Below are 19,287 nucleotides of genomic sequence, written 5' to 3' on the forward strand. Positions count from 1 at the left end.
TTTTTCGCTGCATGAACTATGCTATCCACTTCTTTATCTATTTTCTCAGTGTTGCATGCAGTGTAATTCCTCAGTTCCGGCTGCCTACACTCAACTTTTCAAAATCCTTTAAAAAGGCTAAAATGATTGCTAATGAAAGTAACTCTTAGAATCATGAACCTGGATCTTGGGAAAAACTGATATTTAAGGTTTACTGTTGTTCAAAATATCAGTGTTTTGATTTGTATATCTTTAACTTAACCATGATAAATCAAACTTCATTTGCAGAGGCTTCAATATGAGGCTTCTTTTCCTGGTCTGTTTGAGGCTGCCATACAAAACTGACCTTGGCAGGGTTTAGGGATTGCATTCCAGGAGTCGTTTGAAAACTCAAGACTTAAAATAATACATAACCTAAAATTTGCACTTCACTAAAAAATGATTACCAGTAGCTTTCAAATGACTTTTTATTATTCAAGATCATGTTTTAATGGATTATGTAATAACTTTTTGTTTTGAAAACTAATATTTGTCAAAGTTACTAAAACTTTCACCGTTTTATTCAAAATTTAAGTAATGATTGATAGAGACCTAGCACTGTGTACAGAGGTCCAACGATTTTGTCTTTGTAAAAGGAATGCTACTTTCTGTTTTCTGTTCAAGTTAATATTCTCATGTGGGAGCATGTGTGGGTACACAGAAATCATGTGAAGGCTAATATTACTCCTTTGAGCTCTAATGACAGGACAGAAAGTTTATGTAAGTAAAACTAGAGAGAGCCAGCATTTTCTGATATTTCAGGTCAGGCTCTGCACACAATAGAGTGTAGCTATGTTGAGAAGATTGCTGAGTGAAACCATTCTGGAAGGAGGGTGGAATAGAATGTTGAGTGGGGGGAAAAAAGCTAAATTTCCTTTAAAAAGTGTTCATTTTCCATGAGGTGTCCAGCTGCCTTACTGCTTTTCTCTTTACCATGTTCTTGCCTCAGTCTTTCAACTTAGTATTGCATATAGCTCCCCGTGGGGCAAGCTAGTTTGCCAGAAAATAATTGCTGCAGGAATGTGAGCCACTCCCTTTAATGCTGACTCTGTCTCCTTTATAGTCCCCCTCAGAAACTTCCCTTTTTTCCCCTCCTCTCTTGTTTCTGAAATATTTTTTTCTTAAGCTTCTATTTAGCATTGTTCATGGTACAGCATAATGCTTTATATTGGAACCATATATACTACAATCAAACATAATACAAACTGTTTCCAAAGCATATGGAAATTAGATACAGAGCTATGCTGAATGAATGTTAACGGTTGTGAGGTCAAAGTTAGGAAATGCTAGAAGTAAAGATTCCTGTGCAACCTCTTTATTGCTTCCTTGTATGGATATAATTAGAGACAATTAAAATGGTGCGATCACAATATTTTTTTGCAAAACTCAAGTCTCATTCACTGCACTTCATAACTACCCTGTTTTATATTAGAGAAGCTTTAAAATATAAATTCAGAGAAGATCTGATGAATAATAGGAGGATACACTGAGAAAGCACAATGGGTTGTAAGATTGCAACATCACTGGGTTGGAAGAACTTGCTGGTTCCATTTTAATTAGTAGGTTACATGGACTGGGGGTAGTAAGGCTTTGCATGATGAAGAGGCTGTAGCTTGGGAAGTGGGATTACTGGAGGTATTACATATATGCAGAAGCATGGAAAAGGGCTTGGGTGAGAAGAAAATCAAGGCAGCCTCAAGTCTGTCATGAGAAGAACAGAGGGGAATATGGCAAGACAAAATCAGATATTGGTCAGGGAAGAGAAGAGGGACTTAAATGCTAGAAGATGATGCTTAGTATTGGCATTAGTTACTTAGAGTACCTTTTTAATGGGTGACAGTGGGCTTACTAACAAACTAAATTATGACAAGTGTCTGTTTCAACGCATGTGGAAAAGGTCGCAAAGGTTCATTTAAGTGCACGTACAACTTGTAAGAAATATAAGGAACGCAAAGGTAATTATTGGATTCTCCTTCTGGCGTGTGTCGTATAATTCAGATATTGAATGTTTTGGTTTGGGGGGCACAATTTGTGAGCTTCCAATGTAGTTAGAGTAGAATCTCTCCCCTCCCAAACAGTCTTATGAGCTTATTGTCCAACTGATTTTAAGTAATTTAGTCACAAATACTGACTCCCACATCCCTTATCGAGGAGGAATGAGCAGGAATGTCAAAAATTGGGAAGGCTTGAGAGGGCCAAATTGGTTATAATGGTTTTTGGAGTTTCGGGCCTCCGTTGGGGCCATCTTGCCTTATCTAGAAGGGAAGGAAGCACTTAAAGCTGGATGTGAAAGAGGTGCCCAGGTATGACTAACTGATGAAGCAACATCAGCAGGCTTTGGAGAAAGTAACATTAATAGTTCATGGGTTAATGGAAGGCTGTTAAAATGTGTAGCATTTCTGAGAGTGAAAAGGTGGATTAGAGAAGTCGGCTGTGGGTTTGAAGGGAGGAGGAAGCCAAGGAGGAAACTGTGTCTGACAAATGGAGGGTTTGGGGAGTAAAGGAGGGTGGTGGGTGAATGAAGACTAAATAAAATCAAGCAAAATTTTTAATTTATGGGAATAATTTTTATTTCTCCTGCACCACTTTATGTTGGCCTAGATAGCACATAGATATAGAAAAGAAAAATCAAAACTCTAAGGGCTTTTGGTCTCTATAGAAATGTTGGTTTGTTCTCCTTGGTTTTCTTTTCCCAGGAAGAGGAAAGTGTTCTGACTCAACTATTCTAATTTCATTTAACTCTTCCTTTTGGATTATCCTGATTGTGCCCCCTGCACCCCTAGTGCAGACTCATTAGAGAACAGCAAGGCTTTCATTCCTGTTTGGCAAAGTTCTATAAGCCTGTTTAGCTCCATTGAAGCCTGTTTAGATCATGATCCCCAGAGGGAAGAGCAACTGCTTTACTCAGTGTCCATTCTTTGAAATTTGTGATGTTCCATCTTGAAGTTTAAATTAACTCTTTTCCTGAAATATCTTTCTGTGTAGGAACCAGATTGCATGCTATTTGGCAATACACAGTCCTTCATTCTCTGATTAGTTATCACTCCTCAGCTCTCTTCCATAAACTTGTTGTTTCTTCCACGATATACTATAATGGAGATTGGCAGAAGAAATAATGTGAAGGAGAAAGGAAGTTTACTTAGCAATAACCAGAGTTGAGTTCACTTAATGTACCCAATAGATACTTGCTGTACATCCTCCTTTTACTTCATTAGGGTGGAGAAGCACAGATGATGGTTAGGTAGAGAGGGTTTGTATATCTGACTTGACAGTTGCCTTTCTGTCAGTTGGCTTAATATATTTTGGTTTAGGTGAAAAGCTTAATTACCTGATAAGGTAGGTAGGGGTGTGTGTGTGTAAGTAATACCTCAGTCAGACAAGATGATGTTTGCTTCAAGGTAGAAATAGTCTTAACAGAACTCTTGATTTGGGTAATTGGTACAGTAACATGTTGCAGCTTGAAACTTGCAGACATACGTGGTGATTTGTTATTAGGGCTCTACCAAATTCACAGCCATGAAAAAGTGTCAAGGACCGTGAAATCTGGTCTTCCCCTACCATAAAGTCTGGTCTCTTTTTTGTGCTTTTACTCTGTGCAGATTTCACAGGGGAGACCAGTGTTTCTCAAATTGGGGGTCCTGACCCATAAGGGAGTTGCATGAGGGTCACAAGGTTATTTTAGGGGGGTCGCAGTATTGCCACCCTTACTTCTGTGCTACATTCAGATCTGGGCAACTGGAGAGCAGCAGCTGTTAGCCAGGCACCCAGCTCTGAAGTACCAGGCCATCCTTACTTCTGCACTGCTGCCTTCAGAGCTGGGCAACCAGAGGGTGGCGGCTGCTGACTGAGGGCCCAGCTCTGCAGGCAGCAGTGCAGAAGTAAGGGTAGCAATGCCATACCATGCCATGCTTACTTCTTCGCCGCTACTGGTGGCGGCTCTGCCTTCAGAGCTGGGCTCCTGGCCAGCAGCTGCAGCAGCACAGAAGTAAGAGTAGCAGTACTACAACCTCCCCTACAATAACCTTGTGACACCCTTCCCCCCCCACATTCTTTATGGCTCAGGACCCCTAAAATTACAACACCGTGAAATTTCAGATTTAAATAGCTAAAATCACAAAATTTACAATTTTTAAAATCCTATGACTGTGAAATTGATAGGGCCCTATTTATTATTTGTGGACGCAGTTATCCAATACTGGGCCTATCTTGTAAAAGTTTCTGGTAATGTTTCACCAGAATTTGTAATGTAAGCATACTGGATTTTAATTGTCTTTCTGTGTGTTTTAGCCTTCAACCAATTTTTTGTCAGAAAACTCAGCCATTTTGTGTGTGTGTGTGTAAGAAAGCTTGGATTATGTGTGGAGTCAAACAAAAGCTCAGGCATAGGTTAACTGCTTATTTTTAATCAATTACTGTTCATCTGTTTGTTTACACTGTAGAAACCACTGGTTAAATATCATTATCAAGAGATAATGAGCAGAGTAGCACACTTTCAAATCTCTGTCAGAGGGGCTCTTTTTTTGTACACTTTAAACTGCCTAAGGGACTTACAGGTAGTGGTCCAGAGGGCATCAAGGGAAGGACGGGTGGGGGAACCATCAAGCAGAGGGAGCACTAGCAAGAAGATACTTGGCAAACAAAGCTCCAAGTGCTACAGGACCATAATTGCTTTTTTAGAGGAAGCTCATCAATCTTGCTGGACAACAGACTCCTCACCAACCATGAAGTTTGCAAGATGGTTCTTAGAGTATATGTTGCTATGAGTGCATCCACCTCGGTACCATAGTACGTGCATACGCCTGTGCACTCTTGATTGGAGACTGGAAAGTAGTGTTTATGGGCCTGTGCCTGCACAGAACAACATCTTGTGGTCCAAATAAGAAGATATTGGCAGGCACAAGCCAGCCACCACTCAGTTCCTGCTCAGCCGCCTACAGTTTGAGAGAAAGTCTTTGCTGTTAGCTGTTTCAGCTTCTTGCCTTTTTCACCTTTTGGAAGTCTTTATTCATTATTGTTTGTTTCCCAGTTATTTACTTAGTTCTTTTTTTGTGTGCTTCTGAAGAGGGATTTTTCCTCTCATACTTCTGGACCTTTGTGCCAGAGCATAATTTATGCCTAACACACCTGTGTTTAAGTCCTACCACAGGTCTTTCCCCTGCAGTGATGGACATTTAAAGTAGCCTGTGGTGTTTGAGGGACTCCCATATCCCCTCAAAATTCAAGGTCTGTCTGGGATGTAAGGGTAGGTCCAAAAAAGACGGGGAGGCTAGACTAAAAGTCCTCCTAATGGAATGTTCCCTAGGTCCAGAGAGAATCCTCTCCTTCCCCGTTACATTGACCTAAAAATTGCAGGCTGCTTTTGTCACTGGTCCAGCTTTGTCTGTGACCACGGACCTGAAGACCTCATAGAAGAAGCAGCACATATCCCTAATCTTGGTGCTGCAGGTCAGCCCACAAATAACTGTGAACACTTGCCTTCAGCTCTTTGTCATGTCTGCCTCTAAATTCATGACTCCCTACATGAGATTACACCTCAGATGTCCCTAGACATGGTTAAGAACAGTATATACCCCAAACAGATACAACTGCTCCAGATCGGTCACAGTGCCTCTAAAATGTGTTGGATTACTTTACATGGAGGAAGAACCCACAAAGGGTCTGTGGGAATCGCATTCTCGCATCCTACGCTACCAAATTTTCTCACAACAGACACCTGTCTGTTAGGATAGGGAGCTCAGTTGCAGGGAAATACAGTTCAGGGCAAATGATCTCTGCAAGAATAGACACTTGACATCAACAGTTCGATATGCTTGCCAAAACTTTCTCCACAACCTACAAGGCCACTTGGTCAGAGTAGTGCTTGACAACAGGGAGGTGATGTATTACATCGTCCACCAAGGCAGAGCAAGATCCCAGTCCTTATGAGCAGATTTGCTATGATTCTAGAACTGGTGTATTTCCTGTCGAGTAGACTTATAAGTGGTCTATCTATCTGTCCTTCAGATTACGATCACTGACTCCCTGAGCAGACACTACTGGCAAGACCACAAATGACAGCTCAAAGATGGTCATTTGCAGCATCTGCCAGACCTGAGGTCTACCACAAATAGATCTCTTTGCCACCCTGAATGACTCCAAAAGTCACCTGTTTTGCTCTGGGGGAGATGCGCTGATAACGCCATAGCCTCATGCCCTGCTTTTATACTTAACTGCCGAGACAGTCCTCAAGACTGTTCTCAAACTATGCACGGAAAGAGAGAGCTATTCTCATAGCACCAGCCTGGCCAAGATAGATGTGGCACCTTAGACCTCATCCATTTTTAGGAGGTGGCACCCTTATGACTTCCTACCACAGAGGACCTATTGACACAGAACTCGGGGTCCTTTATCCACTCCAGCCCTTTCTCTCTGATTCTCAACGCATGGCTCATGAATGACTCTTGACCATGGAATTGACCTGTTTGGAGGCAGTTCAGTCAGTTCTTTTGGCCAGTAGAAAACTCTGTACCTGCAAGACTTACCTCCAGAAGTGGAAAGGCTTTCATTCTTGGTACTGTTCCATTTTTCCAAGACTTAGAAGTTCTGTTTACCAAGATACTGGAATTAAATGTGAGAGGTCTGTCAATAAGCTCTATATTTCTATATTAGGCTTCTGCACAGCTTCCCACTCCTCTGTCTAGGGGTTCTTTGTTTTTGCCCACCTTGCCACAGCTAAATTTTTGAAAAGTCTATACAATTGTATCCTCCTATCTGTGACCCAGCCCCCAGTAGGACCACAACCTGGTTCTTAATGCTTTAAGGAGAGTCTTCTTCAAGCTGATTGACCGTGCTCTCCTCCACTTCTCCTTTTAAAACTTCACTTCTGGTCACCAGTACTTGAGCAAGAAGAATGGGAGAGCTGAGGGAACTTATGGCCAAACCACCATATACCACCTTTTATAAGGGCATGGCTGTATTAGGCCCCCATCCCTCTCCTCCCATCCCCCCCAAAGATCTCATTAGCATATCACATTAACCAAGGGATTACCTTCCTGTATTCAAGCCAAAATCTGATACCTCAGAGAGGAATCGAGCCTTCATTCACCAGATGTTAGACAGTCCTTTGTCTTCTATTTAGACAGGACTACATTTTAAGCTATTTGTATCTTCTTCTTCGAGGAGTGTCCCTGTGGGTGCTCCACTTTGGGAGTCTTGATGCTTGTAATCAGAGATTTGTGGTACGAGTGCCCGGTTGGGCCGTGCACGTGCCATTTCCGTCTTGCGCTGCTCCGAGTGGGTACATAGCGGTGTGCAGCCCCAACCATCGCTCAGTTCCTTCTCTACCACCTTTGGCTTGAGTTGGAGCAATCAGCAGCGTCTTCTCTTTCTTGTAGATAAGATTAGCATTAGATAGTTTTAGTGGTAGGATAAGTAATAGTTAGATATCCCTTACCTCATTTATTTTACCAAAAAAATTTTTCCCTTCTTTTCTCTGTATTTAGCCTCAGTAGGAAGATAGGTTTAGGCTCCCATACACTGTCTGTCCCTTACTGCATTTTGGAGACAGACTTATCTGGCATGCTTATCTCACTAGCTTTCAAACTGTCTGACTTGCAGACTTTCTATCCCGGTATCTGACGAACATGCACAGTGCATCCTGTGTCTTGGCGAAACCCAAATTTCTCAAAAGCATCCACATTGCTGAAACCTCACAGCCAGAACCAGGAAGGCAAGGGATCTCCAACTGAAATTGCTCATGATGGAGACCTCAGACCTTGAGTCTCAGACACCTCTGGGCCAACAGTATCCATCAGCAGCATCTGACAGAGGACCTGCTCCTACCTTCCCTCACCAGGAGCATTTACCTAAAAAGGCCACAAAAAGAGGGCTCAGACTTCTACTCAGAGGGAATCTGCTAAGAAGCAGCGATCCCCACCTGCCAAGTCCATCTTGAACCAATCGCATCAAGTGCATCGGACTCAGAGACCCCGGGTCCTTCCGGCAGTGGGAGTTCTCATAGATCAAAGGACCCAAAGTGGGCAAGCTCTAACAGCGCCTCAGAGGGCACAACAAAGCCCTCCACGTCACCACCCACGGAACCTGTGGTGCCTGCATAGCTCAGCCTAAAACCTTCAGCACCGGTGCCTGTAATGCGTATGGCTGCACTGCCAGCAACGCTGACATCAACACTGATGCTGTTGGTACCGCACCAGTTCTTATGACATGCGGATCTGCGGGAATCCTCAACCCCTGAATTGCCGCTCCTCAGTACTGACAGCACTCCAGCCTGGTCGGTACCAAGTCCACTGACGTTAGCTCCGCCTCTTTAAAGCGACGAGGATGAGGAAGACAGGAAAGTGTTTACATGCCTCATCACTCCTCACCGAAACTGGGGCCATCCCACCAATCAAATTACCCTTAAGCTGCATGCTCTTGGTCTGGGCACACATGGACTCTGCCTCCCAACATCGCAGACGTCCTATCCCATCAAGACCCACAGCTCCGCAGTTGTCACCACCATCTGTCCCACCACCTTCGGACACGCATGAGAGAAGGGCAGAGGAATTCTCAGATCAGGAAGCCCTACCACTGGCTAACCTGTCATCTTTGTCACCTGATGAAACAATAATGCTCCTACCACAGGGATGACTTCAAGCTGTTCCAGGACCTTTTTAAGAGGGTAGCAGAATCCCTGGACATATCTCAGGAGGAGCTACCAGAGTCACAGTACAATCTGTTGGATATATTCCAGATATCCACTTCCAAGATTGTATTGCCAATCAATGATGCTATTATGTAGCCTGCCAAACTATCTGGCAGATGCCCAAAATAGCACCACCTTCTTGCAAAAGATCTGATAAGAAATACTATGTTCCTTCCAAAGATGTTGAATTCCTTTTTACACACCCCACACCAAATTCCTTGGTAGTGAAATCTGTTTATGTAAGGCAGAAACAGCACCAAGCCAGAACAACTCCTTACGACAAGAACTGAAAGAGGCTAGACCTCTTCGGTCGCAAAGCATATTCGTCTGGCATACAACAGTTCTGCATAGCGAACTATGCATCTTTACTACCCAAGTACACTCTCTGTCTTTTCAAAGATATCTGAACCTATTGACCATTTGCCAGATGAAAGAACAGTTCAAAGTCAACATTGCAGAAGGCCACCTCATCGCCAGGCCTCCCTGGACTCGGCAGACATGGCTGCACAATACATAGCAACGTGTGTGGTCATGCGCCATGCATCTTGGTTACATCTTTCCAAGGGAATTCCATTCGACAGTGGAGGATCTGTCCTTTTAAGGCCCAAAGTTGTTTGCGACCAAAACAGATGAGTCCCTTCACACTCTCAAGGTTCAAGGGCAACCTTAAAATCTCTGGGCATCTATACACCTGCAAAAAAAAAAAATAGGGCAGGTATTATACACAGAGATTCTGCTTAACGCTGTATTGGCAATGCCACAGGCAGTATGACTAACTGCATAGACAAAGATGTCAGCAAAACCAAGATCAACCCTCGACGTCTCAGCAGTCCACTCCAGACAGCAGTTTTCAAGGTGTGATCCAGGGCATGAGACCACCATGCTCTCTAACTCTGGAAACAGAAACGGTCTCCTATCAGTTCGGAGATTGCTTGTCACCATTTTACCAAGTGTGAAAACCGTCACAACAGACAGATGGGTTTTAGAAATTTATCCAAAAGGGTTACTCCATCCCCTTTACTTCTATTCCACCTACCTCTCCCCCCACCCACCTTCCCTATCCCTCTTCAGAAACTCATCTCACGAGCACCTGCTGCAACAGGAAATAAATCCCCTCATACAACTCGGTGTTGAGGAACCCTTACCAATGCAGCACGGGGTGGGAGAGGGGGGTGGTTGTGTTATTTTCTAACACAGAAAAAAATCTGGTGGGTGGAGACCCATCCTGGATCTACAGAAACTCAACAAATTTGTAAGAACACAATGTTTCAAAATAGTGTCATTATCTATAATAATTCCAGTATTAGAGAAGGGAGATTGGCTCTCAACCTGCAGGACTCATATTACCATCAACCCGTCACACAGAAGATTCCTGAGGTTCACCCTAGGGAAACATTTCCAATACAAAGTACGACCCTTCGGCCTGTCCACCACTCCGAGGGTTTTCTCCAAAGTTCTAGCTGTCGTGGCGGCATACCTCCTCAGATACTGAGTAATGATATTTTCATATTTGGACGACTGCCTCATAAGGGCACCAATGCAGCAAGAAGTAATAAACGCCATGCACAGTACGATAACCCTTTTCACGAGCCTAGGATTACAAATAAACGCACAAAAGTCCACACTCATTCCTGTCCAGAATCTGGAATTTGTAGGAGCCTGTCTCGACTGTTTAACAGCAACACTACCTCAACAATGCTTCCTCACAGCAGTCAATTTAATTTTGGCGGTGATGGACAGCCCACAAACATCCGCCAGAATGTCTTTACAGCTCTTGGGGCATATGTCAGCAACGACATCTGTTGTCAAACACGCCAGACTTCACATGAGATGCCTGCATGCCTGGCTTCGAACAATGGACATACTACAGAGGCACTCTCTAAACAGACGCCACACTGGGTAAGAGACTCCCCAAAATGGTGAACATAACCAAAGAACGTCTGCACGGGAGATCCATCTGAAATCTATGCAATCACTTTCTACCTCTAAATACACAGCCATCAGGATCCTCACGGACAATATAGCATGCATATTTTACATAAACCGCCAAGGGGGAGCACAGAGACAATACAACTTCGGAATTGATGCATCAGCAACCACATCAATATATCAGCATCCTACCATCCGGGATTTCAGAACACAACAGCGGATGCCCTAAGCAGAGTTCTCACAAACCCATGAATGGGAGATGGATCCTGGAATTCTATGTGCCATATTCGAACTATGGGGATTTCCCACCATAGAGCTCTTTGCAACAGCACAGAATACCGCACACTATTGCTCCAGAGCAGGATTGGGACACCACTCCCTAGCTGATTCTCTCCTTATCTAATGGGATGCGCCGCTGATGTATGCATTCCCTCCGACCCCACTCCTAAACCGGGTCACTCACAAGACCAAGAAGGACAAATCCAGAGTCATTCTGATAGCTCCTACATGACCCAGACAAACGTGGTTTCCATATCTCCTTCAGATGGCAGTTTGACCCCACCTCAAACCCTTCCCCTAGTACCTCATCTTCTATCACAATATGCAGGACATGTCCGCCACTACACCTCATGGCCTGGTTACTCCATAGCTGACTGTGGTCGAGGAGGCCTGTTCAGATTAAGTAAAAGATATACTACTGAACAGTTGGAGAGCAAGTACAAGAAAGACCAATATCCATAAGTGGAAATGATTCAGCGTTTGGTGTCAAGATAAACAGATCTTACCAACATCTTCCCCTTTACCAAGGGTCCTGGACTACATATTATAATTAAAAAAATCAGGGCTTTCCACAAGCTTCATCAAGGTACATTTGGCAGCTATTTCCTCTTTCTGTGACAAAGTGGATGGAGCCATGATATTTGCCCACCCGATGACTAAATGCTTTCTTAAGGGCATTGAAAGTGCCTATCCCACAATAAGGAACCCTTTGCCCCTGTGGGACCTCAAACTGGTCCTACATGGGCTTATGGAAAAACTATTTTTGAGCCACTTGCCACATACTCACTCCTCCACTTATCCATGAAGGTGGCCTTACTTATCGTCATTTCATCTGCCAGAAGGCTGGGAGAACTGGGGCATTAATGGCACACATCCCGTACACAACTTTCTTTAGAGACAAAGTTGCCTTAAGACCACACCCCAAATTCCTACCCAACATCTCCTCCCCCTTTCTTCTGAATCAGCCTATCTACCTACTGAGTTTTTTCCAAAACCACATGCAGATGGAAAGGAGGCATCACTCCCACACACTGGTCGTTCATCGAGCTCTAGCTTTCTACATTGAAAGAACAAAACCATTTAGAAAATCTCAAGACTATTCGTTGCTATATCTGCTTCTCCTATTGATTGTTCTATCTCAAAATAGCTACTATCTAAGTAGATATCAGGATGCATCCACCTCTGTTATCAAAACTCTCATCTACCAGTTCCAATGAACTCTACCAGAGTACTTTGGACATCAGTAGTCATCGTCAATAATGTCCCTATTGTTAACATTTGCGGAGCAGCAACTTAGGCATCAGCCCATACATTCACAAAACACTATGCCTTAGAGCAACAGTCTGCTTTGGACACTTGCTTTGGACTCAAGGTGTTATCCGCCATGCATACTGCAACTCTGAAGCCGTCCCTCCCCCCCCTTAAGGGGCACTGCTCAACAGTCACCTAAAGTGGAGCACCCACAGGGACACTCCTCAAAGAAGAAAAGGTTACTCACCTTGTGCAATAACTGAAGTTCTTAAAGATGGCTATTCCTGTGGGTGCTGCCCAAGCCCTCCCTCCTCCCCTCTCCTTTGGAGTTTCATGCAGTTTCCCCTGGGTAGGGCAGGAACAGAGGGACGGTTGGCTGTGCACCACTATGTAACCACTCGGAGCAGCACAAGATGGCAATGGTGCATGCACGGCCCAATCCGGGCGCTGCAACCACAAATATCCGATTACAAGTGCAGGGCCTGAAGATACCTAAAGTAGAGCACCCGCAGGGACAACCATCTCAGAAAACCTCAATTACTGCACAAGGTGAGTAACCTTCTCTTTACAGAAAGAATGAAGGGCCAATCTGTTTCTCTGCAGTAGCTGTCAAAATGATTTTCAGGTTGTATTTTGACCTGTTAGGAAATAACTGGGATGTAGTCCCCCATATGACAGTACATTCCACTTGAGCTCAGTCCATGTCTACTAAAAGATGTTCCCATAGCAGAACTGCAACTTGTTCTTCTCTTCAGACCTTTGCCAAGCCTGATGCCACCTTACCTGCTTCCAGAGGGGACCCTGCCTTTGGTGATGCAGTTCTCTGAACAGTTCTTGACTTACCTACCCAGTACCCACCACCTCTTTGAATTACTTCTTGGGAGTCTCCTATGGGGGAGTGCCCATAGAGACATGTACTCTAAGAAGGAGAGGTTACTTACCTTACAGTAGCTTGTCCTTGTGGAAGCTCCACCTCCCTCCCTCCTCCTCCTCTGCTGTGGAGTCTCTGGCTTTGTTGCTGTGAAGGAACTGAGTGGTGGTGGGCTTGCCCCTGCTTATTATCCCCTTGTTTGCATCACAAAGTGTTCAGTGCAGGTGTGGCCTGCAAGCACTACTTTGCATTCTCCTTTCAAGAGCGTGTGGGCACTCGCATCCTATGGGGGGACAAAAACCATCTAAAAGAATTCAAATTGCTGTAAGGTAAGAAACTTCTCCTTTGTTAACTTGTAAAGATTACATAGGGAGTCTAGCTCTTGGCCTGCAGTTTTGAGGCTTATTGAAGTGAGAAATGAGTGCTTTCAGGGACTTCTGTGCAACATACCACAACTGGTGAGAATTTTATGCCATTATATTTGGTGTAAAAACTAAGTGGGATGTTTTGCAGATAGATGGGGTCAGGTGAGGACTCTAGAAGTCAGGTTCATGTTCCAACAAAGCTTTTCAAGTCCCCAGAATTAGATTTCCTTACCCAGATGTGTGGATCTTATGCTGTTCCTCTCTTTCCATGGCAGATGATCTCTGACAACTGCAGCACTTGTTTGCATGGAAAAATAATAGGAAAACCATTTGCATTGAAAATGGTTATATAGCAGCAGTAAATAAGGGGCCAGCGCCATATGATGGGCAAGACCTATTAGAAAATAACTGAATAATTCCTTATATATGTTGGAAATAGATTACAAGGAGTATGATTCAACATGACATGTCTGATGTACTGAAAGTTGACAGACTTGTAAAAATCACTTATAATCATTAGCTTAATTAGTTAATATCATGCAATTTGAAAACTTGTGTAGTTGTAGCTTGAAGTCTGAGAACCTGTGTCTTAACGGAGGTCTTATACCACAGTGTGGAAGCCAACATTCCCCCCCCACACACACACACACCTGTTTAGACTACAGGCAGATTAAAATCATAGCTTTGGCAAATTATGATAACCTTTGAGCCCAAGTAAGTCAATAAAAACTGATTGAGCTTCTAAGGTGTTCATGACCATCAGGACAGAGGCTACTGTAGCAGAGAGCCTGGATGGAAATTGTTTGCACTGAATTTGGCCCTATATTTTTGTCTGTTACAATACAAAAGTTGAATTATGACTTTGCTACTTCATGGTCATATGTAATGTGTTAATCAGGAACTGATAGGTAGCTTTCTTCTGGAACTTGAGCTTTTGTATGTGACTTCTGTTCATCTTTTGTTCCACGCATGGGATGATATTGTTTCAAGGAGGATAACAACTAATTACCATCTTTGATCATCAGTTTCAAACTGGTTCAGTAGATCAAACAAATTGGAAACCAAAAGCTCTTTAAAGTGGCGAAGTAAAGAAGGGGAGCATTGCTATGTGAATTCAAAACAGTTTTGATGTTTTTATATTTTCAAATCTTGTAGTAAAAATACTATCTGACTCTACTTTCTCTTGTGGATAGAGCAATTGGTATTCCATTTTGGTGCTTGATCTAAGTTAAAATGAGACCCGAAGCCTTGATTTTTCTTTAATAAAATATGTATTTAGAATGGATGCTTTGCCTGTAGGTTAACAGCTGGATCCAGACTTGAAACTGTGGAAAATGAAGACCTGCGTGACAAAACAATCAAGCCTGAGAAGAAAACACGAAAGAAAACATACAATACATTGTATGTGTCTTCTAAGCCAACTCCTGAAACACAATGTCCTCAGCAATAAAACTCAGTTTTTCCAGAGCAAATCTGGAAACTTAGTCTTGCCTTAAAGATTCTGTTGTGCAGCAATGAATACGTAGTGTACCATTTAAAGTTCAGAATGACTAGAGTTGACTATGGACGTACTGTGAAGCTATATAATAAATACAGATATAAACTGAGTAGGACTGCATGTTTATCTAGTGAATAAAATATTGTGACACTGGACTGATGGAAGGGAAGATAGAGAGAGAACAGTAAATACCAATGTGGTTAAATATCCTAAAGGTTGTTTTATTTGTTTTAAATGGGCATCTTTCAAAGCTACATTTTCCCAAATGTGTAGCAATTTCTGATTTTCAGTGCTCCCTGTATACTTAAATCCCATATTTAACACCTTCTTTAAAAGTTATATGAAGGTTCTGTGCATTTGAAATGCTAGGAAGTATCTTGTAAATGTACCAGCAGTTAAAATAAATCTTGCTTTATTCTAAGGTGCCGATAAACATTGCATTGTATGACAAAGTGCTTAGTTTTCTAAACGTAAAATTCTAAAAAAAAAATTCAGGAAATCTTTTTGTAATATTCTGTGTGTAAAAACTGTTACTGCTCTTAATGTAATTACTTTATTAATTTTGTTTGTAGAATACAAAACATGTAAGCTTTCTGTAACAATAAATGGCTTATTGCAACTTGCACACTGTACTTCGAATAAATATGCAGCTAATGTGTAGGTTAATTCTAATGGATGTTTGTTCCCAATTAAGACTTCTAAACTACTTAATTAAATTTGAAATATGATAATTGCTACAGTTGCTCTGGTTTCCCTTAGCGGCTAATTCAGCCCTTTCAAGTGCTTGCCAATAGACTTCGTAGCTAAGTTTTCTGAAAGTCTTAGTTGGAAAATTTATTCCAGTAGTTTTTACCCAGTGATAACCTGGTTGAGTAAGTCTTTATGCACTTGTGCCCTGATCTCTTCCCACCCCTCCACCCCCCAAGGCATTAATCCCCTAAAACTTCCATTGAAAACTGTGTGCACCAAACAGGAAATGGTAAACACTCCCAAATGTGGGTGGCTGAAGATAGGCTCCTAAATGTATTCAGCACTTAAACCAAAGTGGATCCAAGTTTTTGTTAGTTGCAGGTAATCAACTCTTTAGAAAACTGAGGTGACTAAAATCAAAGTTAAACTTATTACAAAGCATGAGTCTTAGCTGGCAGTAGAACATGACCATTGTACAATCCTGTTGTACTTTCAGCAGTTCAATTAATTTTTTTCTTAGCTTGTGTTGTACTGATGCCCTTACACACAAGGCAAGTGATTTTAAAAACAAAAAACCCCCTCAGCCCTGGTAGAGCTGCCCCTGCCTGGACACTGCCCAGTTTATTCGTGTCCCTCCACACTGGGCCTTGTTGAGTTCTTAACCTTCCTTTGAACTGAGGAGGCTGCATCCCTGTCTTTTTCCTTGGTCTCCTGGTGCACTTCTTGGGCACAGACTGTTACCCTTTCACAGAAATGGGATCACATTGCCCAGCTGCCCAAGGACCAGTGCTGATTCCCTATTGGCTTCACTATATGTTCTCCCAGACTTCCAACATGGTGGGTGCTCTGGGTTTACAGTTCACCTCTTTGGTGATGTGTAATAGGTATAGCACATAAAACACAGATTTGGCAATGATTTAAATACATGGGATCAACAGCTGGCTACATTCTTATATGTACGATTTATGCTTATTACATAAACTGACTAGTTTACAGGCAAAAATATGCTGAGCTATGCTACAATGTCTTTTGGCAGGGTCTGTCGGACAAAGTTCATTGAAACTGCCTGCATCCTCCGCTTACATCCAGTCACATACTCAGTCCACCGCTTAGCTCCTCGCCAATCTTCCGCAACCTTACCCGCCCTTGGCGGACTGAGGTGTTTTAGTTACTGCCACCAGCGCACTTTGAGCGTGCGCACTGGTTTGGGCGTTTCTAGTCGGGCCAGGAGGGCAGAGGAGCAATTCACGCAGCATTGAAGAATGACAAACACACATACAAAGCCCAGTAATCCAATCAAGAGCAGGAGCCCAATGCGTCTCCCCCAGGTGCCAAGATCCGGAAGCCAGGTTAGCCACTGCCAAGGGTCATCCCATACAGAAGCCTCAGAGCCCACGTCATGTAATACCTTCAAGTGGTCCATCCTATTATGAATGTCAGTCTTGATGCGCTTATCCTGATTTGAGTAAAAACAACAACTTTCATTAATCAAGGCACAAATTCCACCTTGAGCGGCTAATAAGTAGTCCAACGCCATACGATTCTGTAATTCAACTTGCGACAAAGAAACTACTTCTAATTGCAGGGCTTGGATTGCATCTATGATATTATTCTCTATAATCTCTAATGTGGCTGAAATATTTACAATAGCCCGCTCCAGTTTGGCCACCCCTAGCCAGGGGAAGAAAGTGCAGACAAAGTGATGGAAGCCTGTGGGTCTCTGCACAATGGGATGTGGGCGCCGTCGTGGACGTGCCGCCAATATGTAATTATGCACTGCATGAGCATGCATGGTTTGCATTCCATACGTATAGGGGAGGAGCTGTCCCAGTGTGCACCATCCACAGCATTGGGTGGGTAGGGTTTTATATGCCCAACGGCCACATAGCCAGTACAGCCCCAGCAATCCTGCCATGGGGAGACGTGCTATCTGAGGCACTGCGACCCCAACTATCGGAGCTTTGGCCACACCGAGACCAGTAATGTGCACGCGGGGTTTGCCCGTGCCTAATTGTGCTGAGGGGCGTTCTCCATCCGGGGGGCACTGGCATTGTAGGAATACAGAAAACCATGGGTATGTAGTCCCCACTCGCCCCAACACCACCACCGGTGGCAGGGGCTGGTGCCGTTGGTATTAGTCAAATTGGTTTCGGAGGAACCGGAGCAATTGTCACTCGAGACCCACGTCTCTCTGGCCATCCACTCACTGGGCATTTCCTGTGGGCCAGCAGTAACTTTAAACTGCCCGGTGTCTGGCAGGTATTCTGCTATCAGTGTGCACGAGGAACGGGGAAGTTTTCCGATGGGTCGAGCGGCATCTGTTGCCGAAGGCCGCTGAACACACCAATACGCGTCCCCCAGTATCACTACCGGTGTCCCTTAGCGCCGGAAAGGGGGTGTTTCATTGTACTTATTGAGAAAAGTGGTGTTGTTAAGGGCCCAGGATTCATTCCACAGCACTGCGGCCCATGGAATGCCAGCACTTGCCAATTAGGGGGCATGTGCGCAGTACCAACAGTCTGACTTGTTACCTGCTAGTGCCACCGATTGCATCGACTGGACGGCCGAGTTGTGGTGCCATGTGGCTTGGGCACCTATTGCAGCTAAAATTAGGTAGTGTTTCCACTTTCATAGGGTCTGAGTCTGGGCTACCTCAGTCCGTGTGAGCGAGCTTTTGGCCCGGACCCAACCCATAATCAGAAGCGGGGTACGCACCTTTACAGGCTCCGCGCCCGTTATGGGCTCAGTTTGCTGAGGGCCCACATTACTGCAAGCAGCTGCTGTTCAAGGGGTGTATAACGCTCAGCCGAGCCTCACAGGGATCACGACCAATACCCTATGGGCTCTTTTCGAGACGAAGCTTGCTGCCACAGCCCCCACGAGGCCACGTGGTCAACTACTGTTACCTCGAGTTCGAAGGGGGTGCCTCGTCTGCCTGGGCTCAGCACTGCGTGTTGGCTGAGCGCCTCTTTAGCCTGCTGGAATGCAGCATGCTGCTTGGGCCCCCAACTAAATGTGGCTTTCTTCCAGACTCCTGCTTGTATGGGCTGCAAGATGTACCCTAGATGGGGAATAAATGTGTGCCAATTCCCAAGGAGGCCCAGGAAAGTTTGGGCTTGGCTTTCGCTAGTGGGTTCTGGGAAGTGGGTAATTGTTTCGATGGCTTTTTGTGGGATCTTACTTTGAGGCCCCGACCAAAGTATTCCCGAGAAGATCACTTCCTGGCTGGGCCCCTGGATTTTACTAGGGTTGACAGCCCATCCCCTGGCTGCCAGAGCCTGCAACACATTGTTCTTGGCCTCGGAGAGTGCCGTCTCATGGGGCCCGCTCAGCAGGACATCATCAATATAATGCTCTAGTACCACTACCTCCGGAAGAGTCACCTGCTCCAGGTCTCGACTAACCAACTGGTGGCAGATGGTAGGGCTATGCTTGTAGCCCTGAGGCAGCACAGTAAACATGTACTGCCAATCCTCCCATGTAAAGGCAAATTGATCCTGGCTCTGTGGGGCAATGGCAATGGAGAAGAAGGCATTTGCCAAGTCTACCACGACATGGCACTGTCCTACCTGCATCATGAGGCGCTCCATGATGGAGATCATGTCGGGAACTGCTGCTGTCAGGATTGGGGTGATCCTATTCAGGTAGCGGTAGTCGACTGTCATGTGCCAGGTTCCGTCCTTTTTATGGACTGGCCAGATTG

At 44.2% G+C, this 19,287-nt stretch overlaps 1 protein-coding gene across 7 annotated transcripts in view; it reads left to right on the top strand.

The window, feature by feature from the left end:
- Positions 1 to 15,399, top strand: part of SPDL1 (spindle apparatus coiled-coil protein 1) — a 48,479-nt gene extending 33,080 nt beyond the window's left edge. For all 7 annotated transcript variants that reach the window (XM_084636946.1, XM_084636949.1, XM_084636945.1 and 4 more), the window contains exon 12: positions 14,696 to 15,399. In XM_084636946.1, the coding sequence (XP_084493072.1) occupies positions 14,696 to 14,846 (151 nt within the window). In that variant the 3' untranslated portion in view covers positions 14,847 to 15,399. The remainder of the gene's footprint in view (positions 1 to 14,695) is intronic.
- The last annotated feature ends 3,888 nt before the right edge of the window (positions 15,400 to 19,287 follow it).

The sequence above is a fragment of the Lepidochelys olivacea genome (assembly GCF_965140295.1).
Source record: "Lepidochelys olivacea isolate rLepOli2 genome assembly, chromosome: 8".
Taxonomy (NCBI): Eukaryota; Metazoa; Chordata; order Testudines; family Cheloniidae; genus Lepidochelys; species Lepidochelys olivacea.